The sequence below is a fragment of the Otolemur garnettii genome, unplaced genomic scaffold (assembly GCF_000181295.1).
Source record: "Otolemur garnettii isolate 467f Iridium unplaced genomic scaffold, OtoGar3 scaffold00010, whole genome shotgun sequence".
Classification (NCBI taxonomy): domain Eukaryota; kingdom Metazoa; phylum Chordata; class Mammalia; order Primates; family Galagidae; genus Otolemur; species Otolemur garnettii.
Genome location: NW_003852405.1, coordinates 1,145,896 through 1,156,089, shown reverse-complemented (window position 1 = coordinate 1,156,089; position 10,194 = coordinate 1,145,896). Strand labels below are relative to the sequence as shown.

Here is a 10,194-nt window from a genome sequence, read left to right as displayed (position 1 = left end):
AAAAAAAAAAAGAAGAATTCATCATCTCCAATCTTATTATGGAAGTTGGAGAAAATTAGGGATGTATATGCTTTCATTTTACAATGAATCTTCTTAGAAGACCATTATTCTTACAAAGAAAATAATTACGATTTACTATTTTCCAAAGAAAAAGGTGAGAGAACTGATTATTTCCTTCACTGAACAAACATTTAAGTACTTAGTGTGTTCTTGGCAATATGCTAGATGCCGAGGATGCAGTAAGGAACCAAAACAGACATGGTTCCTGCCCTCACAGAACTTAAAGTTGAACAGGGAGATAGTAAGTGCTGTGAAGAGTGCTCAAAGTCTTTGGCTAATGGTACATACTAGAACTGGACTGAAACTTTTTTTTTTAACTGTAAGTGTATGGTGGCAAAAGTCAACACTGAAAACGGCAAATAACATTTTGGTATTATTGTGACAATAGTTTTGGCCTGTGGGCTTCTTATAGAGTCTCAGGGACCTTTGGAGTTCCACAAATCTCACTTTTTTTATATATATATATATTATCTAAAATATTTATTTATTTATTTATATTTTAGATACCAGAGTTTGCTCTGTTGCCCAGACTGGAGTACAATGACATAATTATAGCTCATTGTAGCTTCCATCCCTTAGTCTTCTACCTCAGCTTCTTGAGTAGATGAGAGTGCACACATGCACCACCATGTGCATTAGCTTAGCTATTTTGTTTTTTATTTTTGTAAAGGTGGTCCCTTGTAGTGTTGCCCAGGCTGGTCTCAAACTCCTGACCTCACCTGATCCTCCTTCCTTGGGCTCCAAAAATGATAAGATTAGAGGCATGAGTCACCCTTCTCAGCCCCATATCTGAAATTTAAAAATACTTATTATAGTTTGCAGTTTTGAATATCATATATACTAATTCTAATGGATATACCATATACAAGGTTAAATGCAAATAGCCTCCAGGCAGTGCCAGGTGTCTTTATGGAGAGGGAACCCTGACCAGCTGAGAGTTAGGTGCTGTCGCCTGTCACTCAGAAAATTTAAGGGGAAGGGTTTAGAGCCTTATCCAATCAGGAGCTTTGGGGTAAGATCTATCCAATCAGGCTCTCAGGAAGGGGTGGGGGCAGCTTCCACAATCTAGCAAGGTTTTTGTCTTGCGGCAGCCCGCCAAGGTCAAATGGAGAAACTTACTTTCTCCTTCACTGTGGAAATTCTGAGTGTGTTGCCACATCTTCTGTATCCTTGTGGGCTTCAAGTACTCCATTAATCTCACTTTGAGAAGTTCTTCTCTAGAGTATTATATGGATATTATGTCTGATCATTTATTCAGAAAATTTGGTGGTGTATGGTAGTCCAGGTCACGTTGTGGGGATATACCCATAGACAAAATAGATGAAAATATCCGTGCTGGGCGGCACCTAATAGCTCAAAGGAGTAGGGCGCCGGCTCCATATGCCAGAGGTGGCAGGTTCAAACCCAGCCCCAGCCAAAAACTGCAAATATATATGTCCGTGCTTATGGCGCTTACACTGTTTTTGGCGTCACAGCTCACAGCAACCTCAAACTCCTGGGCTCAAGCAATTCTCTTGCCTTAGCTGCTTCAGCCTCCCAAGAAGCTGGGACTATAGGTGCCCGCCACAACCCCCAGCTATTTTTAGAGTCAGGGCCTTGCTCTTGGTTAGGCTGGTCTTGAACCTGTGAGTTTATGTGCCTGTCTCAGCCTCCCAGAGTGCTAGGGTTACAGGTGTGAGCCACCTTGCCCGGTCCTTGTTTGGCCAGTGACTTCAATTACTTGTTTGTTGGAGTTAAGCTATAGAGAAGAAACCAACTAGGATGAGTCTATATTATGTTGTGATTGACCTAGAGAGCTGTAAGAAATAAGTGACTTCTCTAATTTCTGAACTCTTCTAGGAATTCCTAGAAAGGAGAGAATGTAGAAGGCAGTAGCCTCAGTTCTTTGTTAGTCTTGCCTTAGTTCCACCAACAATGTAAGTAAATAAGTTCTTAAGTAAGTAAATAATTTTTAAAATAAATTACTGGGGCTGGGCACTGTGGGCCACACCTTTAATCCTAGCACTCTGGGAGGCCCAGGCAGGTAGACTGCTTGAGCTCAGGAGTTCAAGATCAGCCTGACCATGAGCGAGACCCTATCTCTAAAAATAATTGGACACCCACCCATGTAGTGGATGCCTACAGACCCAGCTACTTGGGAGGCTGAGGCAAGAGGATCACTTGAACCCAAGAGCTTAAGGTTGCTGTGAGCTATGGTGCTATGGCACTCTACTGAGAGTGACTGAGACTCTGTCTAAATAAGTTACTGTTGATGTAATAGAACCCACTGTATTCTTACCATTTTAAGTAGAAGTACAAATATTAGTTGATATTCAAAAGACTGGATTTTTTTGTGGTCATAGCTTAAAGCATTATGAGAAAATGAGATTGTATACCAACTACAATTCAGGATAATAATGTGCAGGTGTCTTGAGTGTTCACACTATGCTGAGTATTACTGTATGTAGCCAGTACTCTGAGAAGTAAACTGACAACTGATGCAGACTAATTAAGCTCAAGACCTCAAAGCATTTCCTCAGTGTCTCCAGATACCTCAGATTCCCTTGAGATGCATGTTAATGGTGAAGATACCTTGGCTTCCCTGAAGCATACTTCATCCTGATGTCACTCAGTTGATCCTTATGCACAGTAAAATTTTTATTAATTATTACTTAATAATATATATATTTTAAATCATTAGTCCAAATTCTTTTCTCTTTCTCTTTCTTTCTTTCTTTCTTTCTTTCTTTCTTTCTTTCTTTTTCTTTCTTTCTTTTCTTTCTTTCTTTTCTTTCTTTCTTTCCTTCCTTCCTTCCTTTCTTTTCTTTCTTTTCTTTCTTTTCTTTCTTTTCTTTCTTTTCTTTCTTTCTGCCAGAGTCTCACTTTGTTGTCCTTGGTAAGAGTGCTGTGGGCATCATAAGCCACTGCACCCGGCCCTAAATTATTTTCTTATAGTTTGCCTATAAGAGGTCATAGTTAGTAAAAGTAAAAGGTAGAGTGTGGACCAGGTGGAGTTTTTGTTTAATATTTATCTAAAGGCTGGGTGTGGTGGCTCATGCCTGTAATACCAGCACTCTGGGAGGCCAAAACAGGTGGATTTTCTGAGCTCTCAGGTTTGAGACCAGCTGAGCCAGAGCAAGACAGTGTCCCTATTTAAAAAAAAAAAAAGCTAGCCAGGCATTGTGGCGGGCACCTCTAATCCTAGCTACCTGAGAGGCTGAGGGAAGAGAATCGCTTAAGCCCAAGAGTTTGAATTTGCTATGAGCTATGACACCATCGCACTCTACTGAGGGTGACAAAATAAGCCACTGTCTCCATAAATACTCACTAAATAAACAAAAACAGCGTTGTGGTCGTCACCTGTAGTCACAGCTACTTGGGAGGCTGAGGCAAGAGAATCACTTGAGTCCAAGAGTTTGAGGTTGCTGTGAGCTATGCCACTGTGGCACTCTACCAAGGGCAACAAAGTGACACTCTGTCTTAGAAAACAAGCCAAAAAATTGTATCTAAGTGAAGGTAGAAAAAAAAAGTGAAGATGGAATAGATAAAGAATGACTCATCATTTTATGAGATGTCTTATCTAACTCATAACATAGTTGGTGGGACAGACGAATTTAGATGGATGAATTTCCATTTTAGCCTTTTTGTCTTTTTCTATAAAGCACAAATAGGTTTGGTACAAAAGTACCAATTTTACCCCATGATATTTCTGATGAGATGTGAGGTCAGTTAATAATACTAAGAGGGCTACTACTTCTTCAGGAGCTAGACTTACACTGGAGTACAGTTGACTTACAGCTTTGGAGCTTACAGAATTGGAAATGGTTTTCTTAGGATTTGTTGTGGGGGAGTGTCACTTTTTGTGAAATACTTGCTTAATTTAGTTAAATTGCAGCATATTTAAGGTTATTATCCCATAGCTCAGAATGTCTTCAATTAAAGGTAAGAAAATGGAGTGATGGGATACAGCAGCTTAATTAAATTTTCAATTAATGAACTGAAAAAAATGTAGATTCTAGTAATTCTCAGTTTTAGAGATTCTAGACTGTTGTTCTTAGTATAAGGTTGTGATAGTGTATGTGGCAGAGTGAGTGCCATGTTGTGGCCTGTAATAACGGCTTAACTTCTGTCTTCTCTTTGTCCCAGGTAGCATCTGACAATGCTATGCTATTGATAAGTTGCTTGATAGTTACTGAATGAATACTGAGTTATATATAATGAAATAATTACTTCTGGCATTTTAAGGGATTTTTCAGAAGATACTTGTGATTGATTTGAGATATATGTGTGTGTGTATATATGTATATATTTGTGTGTGTGTGTGTGTATTAGAATGATAAATGCATTTTGTTTGGGAATGGGGAGCATAGGGAAAAGAGGGGAGCTGAATTCAGTTTGTTTCATTTTTATAGGCAGCTAATACGGGCCCTTGTTAGTTTTAAAAATTTTTTTTTATTTTGTAGAGATAGAGTCTTACTTTGTCACCCTCGGTAGAGTGCAATGGCATCACAGCTCACAGCAACCTTCAGCTCTTGGGCTTAGGCGATTCTCTTGCCTCATCCTCCTGAGTAGCTGGGACTACAGGCGCCGGCCACAACACCCAGCTATTTTTTTGTTGCGGTTTGGCCAGGGCTGGGTTCGAACCCACCACCCTTGGTATATGGGGCCGGTGCCCTACTCACTGAGCCACAGGTGCTGCCCAGTAGTTTTATTTTTAAATGAAACTGAGTCTTTAACATTTTATCAAATGCCTTGGATATACAGGGTTAGGAATTGCATGTAAGTAGCTTATATCTGACTTGTACTTTCCTGCTGAAGACACTGTTTTTATATTTATGTTGCTCTTTGCATGTTTACTTTTGTTAACAGAGGTCTACTAGAAAAGATAATAATGTGTTAAAATATCAACACTTTTTGGCTCAGTGCCTATAGCTAAAGCGGCTAGGGTGCCAGCCACATATGCTGAAGCTGGCAGGTTCGGATACAGCCCAGGACTGCGAAACAAAATGACAACTACAACCAAAAAATAGCCAGGCGTTGTGTAGTCCCAGCTTTTTGGGAAGCTGAAGCAAGAGAATTGCTTAAGCCCAGGAGATAGAGGTGCTGTGATCTGTGATGCCAGGGCACTGTACCCAGAGCGACAACTTGAGTCTCTGTCTCAAAAAAAAAAAAAAAAAAATCAACACTCTTTATATTTCCACATCCTTCCCAGTCTTCCATGTTGGTGCCAATGGATAGTTTGGATTCAGTCTTCTAACAAAAATACAGCATTTGGGTTTGGAGGAGCTCTGACATTCGGCTTATACTTGGATCTACTGATCACCCTGGTCAGGGAACCTAGAACAACACTAAAGCTGACCTACTCTAATGCAGGCTGTATTATTACCTAAAATTGAATTTGTCACTGAGTATTGGAAAGTGAGGAATAGAAGGGACTGCAGGGTGGAGTGGTGCTTCAGGGGTGACCGTTGTAAGTGAGGATAAGTTTTAACCTTCATTCTTTTAATCCCTGTCAGTTTCAACAAAGATTTAATAAAGAATGTTTCTACCTATTTCTTTTATTCATGATTGAGAAAGGTATATAAATAATTTTATTGTCCATAACCTCTATTTACATTTTAAAAATAAAAATAGTGTATTTTAAAAAATAATTATATGATTTCTGTGGATTTCCTGTGCTTTTTTCTTTCCTTGGATTACCAAAATATGTTGTATAAAACTAACTTTTTCTTCTTTTTCATTTTCATACAGGATGGAGAGAAATATTGTTCATGTTACCAGTGTTATCATTTTTAACTAGTGTTTTGACTGAGGATTATTGTGAAAAGTTTACTGTTTATTAGATTCCTAATTTAAAATGCCCGTAATCTTTCTTAGGAATTTCAGCTTTGAAATTTGGTAATAATACAACTGGGTAAGTAAAAAAGAATCTCATACAGTTCTAAAGACCTAAGTTTGGTTGAGAATTTAATATTTTATTAACCAGTAAGCCTTTGGATTTAAAGCTAAAGACGGTAACTGCCCACACCTTTTGAGATTGAGTTGCTCTGTAAATCAGCGTTTGTGATGATTTTGAGATAGTTTGCTGCAAGAGTTAGAAGTTAGGAGCAAATCTAATGGCCTTCATAAAGTCCTGTTTGCTATTTCATAGAGAAAGCTTTTCTGGAATTTCCTTCTTCAACAGGATGCTTAGCATCACAATATTGCAGTCAGTGAGAGATCGCGATATAGAGAATGAAATTAAACTGAATTGTGTATTATTATAATCTTGTTTAAGGTACTAGAAGCACCTCCCAGACTAAAAATTTATACATAAGCTTTCAGCAACAGCTTTATTACTTCCTTTATCAGCAACAGCCTTATTACTTCCTTTAACTTCTTCGTAGAACTTATAAAATGTATGATTGCCTAAGTAATATTCTCAGAATTAGTGGGTAAAAAACATTTTTCATGAGTTTTCTTTATTTTCACATATAGTGCTTGGGTATTTTGGACTCGGGCAATAAAGGCTTGTAAACTTTTTTTTAATTGAGGGAAATATATTATGTCTTTACTTTACACAGGGGTGTGTGTATGAAATAAAACCTTCACAATAAAGTGATATATTCTGTTTTCTAATCTGCTCTATTGTAGTCTATCCTTTTTGTTAAAAATAAATAAATACAAAAGATCATGCCCCCCCAAAATTGATTTCAGAACTTACATACACAGCTATAGCTTTATCTTTTCAGGTAATGGTCCTTACAAAAATTGCCTGTCTTCTCATATGTTGAACTCTTTAAATATTTTAAGAAGTATACAAAAACATAAAGAATATTAAACATGTTATAGTTTTGTTATTTGTCATTATCATTTGAATAAGATATTCTATGCTCTGGTATTTATTACTTAACTCTGTCTCTCTCCCCCTACATACATATATATACATATATATACATATATATATATATATATATTTTTTTTTTTTTGGCCTAATAGGCTTGAAAAGTGCCAAAGCACCATTGGGACAGCTAGTGAAGAAGAATTGGATTGAAAAAAATGCATCAGCAGATTATACTTGAGCTCTTTTGTATCTCATTGTTGTGGGTACTCTGCTAGCTCCCTCTGGTATTTGACCTCCTTTTTCCAGTCCCACGTAACAATTCTGGGCCTGACTTTAAAATTATATTCTGCTTTCCACAGCTCTGAAGTATAGGCTAAGAGACAATTTAAGACAACGTGGGAAGAGCAAATAAGTCAGTTGGATATTTGTATAAATTTTTCCTTTAGAATAAGTATGTCTTGGCTCGGCACCTGTGGCTCAAGTGTCTAAGGCACCAACAGCATACACCTAAGGTGGCGGGTTCGAATCCAGCCCGGGCCCGCCAAAACAACAATGGCGGCTGCAACCAAAAAATAGCAGGGCGCTGTGTTGGGCGCCTCTGGTCCCAGCTACTTGGGAGGCAAAGGCAGGAGACTCACTTAAGCCCAGGAGTTGGAGGTTGCTGTGAGCTGTGATGCTACGGCACTCTACCCAGGGGATAGCTTGAGGCTCTGTCTCAAAAAAAAAAAAAGAAGAATAAGTATGTCTAAATTGAATCTCAGGATTGGCACCCGTAGCTCATTGGTTAGGGTGCCAACCCCATACACTGAGGCTGGTGGGTTGGAACTTGGCCTGGGCCTGCTAAACAACAATGACAACTGCAACAAGAATATAGTTGGGTGTTGTGGCAGGCGCCTATAGTCTCAGCTACTTGAGAGGCTGAGGCAAGAGAATCATTTAAGCCCAAGAGTTGAGGTTGCTGTGATCTGTGATGCCACTCTACCAAGGGGCAACATATTAAAACTCTGTCTCAAAAAAAGAAAGAAAAAAAAAATAGGCTCGCTGCCAGCCACATACACCAAAGATAACAGGTTTAAACCCAGCCTGGGCCAGTAATGACAGTGACAACTGCAACAAAAAATAGTCGGGTGTTATGGCAGACGGTGCCTGAGGTCCCAGCTACTTGGGAGGCTGAGACAAGAGAACCGCTTAAGCCCAAGAGTTAGAGGTTGCTGTGAGCTGTGACGCCATGGCACTCTACCAAGGGCAACATAGATTCTGTCTCTAAATAAATACATAAATATATAAATAAAAATAAAAATAATCTCAAATAGTGAAGTCTTTTCTTCTCAATAATAATTCTTGTAAATTTGGCTCAGCACCTGTAGCTCAAGCAGCTAGGTCCCCAGCCACATACACTGGAGCTGGTGGGTTCAAATCAAACCTGCCCTGCCTAACAACGGTGACAACTATAACCAAAAAATAACTGGGCATTGTGGAGGTTGCCTGTAGGCCCAGCTACTTGGTAGGCTGAGGCAAGAGGATTGAGGCCCAAGAGTTTGAGATTGCTGTGATGCCATGGCACTCTACCCAGGGTGACAGCTTAAGTCTGTGTCTCAAAGAAAAAAAAAAAGGAATTATAAATTTAACATTATTATAAACCTTAGCTTGTAAAAAATGATAGAGGGGCAAGATCAGATCCCTTTTCTGTCTCACTGACTAAAAGGAGCAAAAGTACGTTTTAGGTTAATTTCCTGTTTGTGGAAATTGCTGTAGTAAGTGGTACACTTAAATATATTGAGGATGTATGCAGTGTAGGAAACTAAAAATTATGCCTGTTCTCTAGAAATATTTTTGTGTTGGGTAGCAAGTTTTTAATAGTATTGGATTAAATGTTTAGCAAGGACAAAGTATCCAATTAGGTAAAAGGTGAATGTGAAACTACACTTCAGTCTTAAGATTAACTTACATAATCAGAACTCCCCATACATTTACTGTACTTGTATATGATGTTTTCCAGTGACCCCGAATATCCTCTCTGCAGATTCTAGCCTTTAGGTCAGGTATCCTCCCACCATTAGTGCAGATAGAAAGTGAAGGGCCTTTATTCCTCTTTGAAAAGAATAGATACTGGATAGCTGCTTGGCACATGAGAAGAACAAAAGCACCAGGCTTGCAGCTTTCAAAGTCTTTAAAAGTGGTTCCTGTTTAGGTAAAATTATGAACCCCCGAGGTTCTTTTTCTTTTTTAAAACATAATGGGTTTTTGAAATTCTAATAAAACTCTGGCACAACCATTGAATTAACTTTCACATCTTCCTGTACTGGTGATGGAAGAAAGTAGGTACAGGAAAAGCAGAAATACTAATTTCTTTTAGCCTAATACTGTTATCACATGTTACCATGAATCCTGGATCATTACTTTGTTTTTTTGATATTAAAATTTGCTTAGAAAGTGGCAAAGCTGTTACCTGCTATAGGTGGTCCAGCAAGGACAGCCATCCCAGCAAAGAAACCAGCAACTCCCAAAAAACTATGTACTGTAGAATTCATTGAGAGATCAACCTGTAGGAATTAGAATTCAGAATTATCTATATTAAGGGTGAAACTGTATAGAGACCTAAGCCTAAAAAGGATAAGTACTGTTTATGTCATTTCAAACTGAGTAGTTTGACTTTTAAGGTGATTTGGATGACCTTTGCCTCCAATATGATGAAAGAGAGCTGAGGCCTGATAGGAAACAACAGCTTTGCTAGGAAGGCAGTATTTTCAGTTTATAAGAAACACATTTTTGGTTTTAAAAAAAAAAAATCTTTTAGGTGGTTCAGGAGTATTTTCTTCCCCAAACCTTGCTGATTTTCACTATAAAAAATGGTATTTATAATACGAGCTGACAGTGATGTTCTTGAATTTGCTGTGGCTATTGGTTTGTAATCAGTTATCACAAGGAGTTGATTTAATCATGTAGCACTTACGCTACTGTTAGTATGAGACCAGAAGTGAGCCAGGGACTGTTTTCCAGTGTGTTGAGGACCTGGCTCTTAAGAAGAATCCGTGGGGCTCCAAGGTGTTTGTGTGAGTATTAAAGTTCTATTTGGATCTAGGACATTAAGTAAATTTGTGGTAAAACTGGAGAGGAGATGAAAAACATTGTCTCTACTAAAGTTTACAGGACCAAGGGAATAACTTCATCAAGAGAGAAGCCACACTGTTCAGGAAACCTGTTTTTGTCTTGTTCTCAGAGAACTCTCTAAGATAGTGTCTTAGAAAGCCGTCTTTGGAGTGAACCACAGGCCTTGCCTTTTGGGAGACGAGTGAGCAAAATGGAATCCCGCTGATCCCTTTTTTGCTTTT

At 38.6% G+C, this 10,194-nt stretch overlaps 1 protein-coding gene across 6 annotated transcripts in view; it reads right to left on the bottom strand.

Annotated features, from left to right (window-relative positions):
• The window catches only part of SLC16A4 (solute carrier family 16 member 4), a 27,384-nt gene that overhangs the window by 898 nt on the left and 16,292 nt on the right, over nucleotides 1-10,194 (bottom strand). For all 6 annotated transcript variants that reach the window (XM_003784043.3, XM_003784042.2, XM_012801730.2 and 3 more), the window contains one exon: nucleotides 9,312-9,405. In XM_003784043.3, coding sequence (XP_003784091.1) covers nucleotides 9,312-9,405 — 94 coding nt within the window. The remainder of the gene's footprint in view (nucleotides 1-9,311; nucleotides 9,406-10,194) is intronic.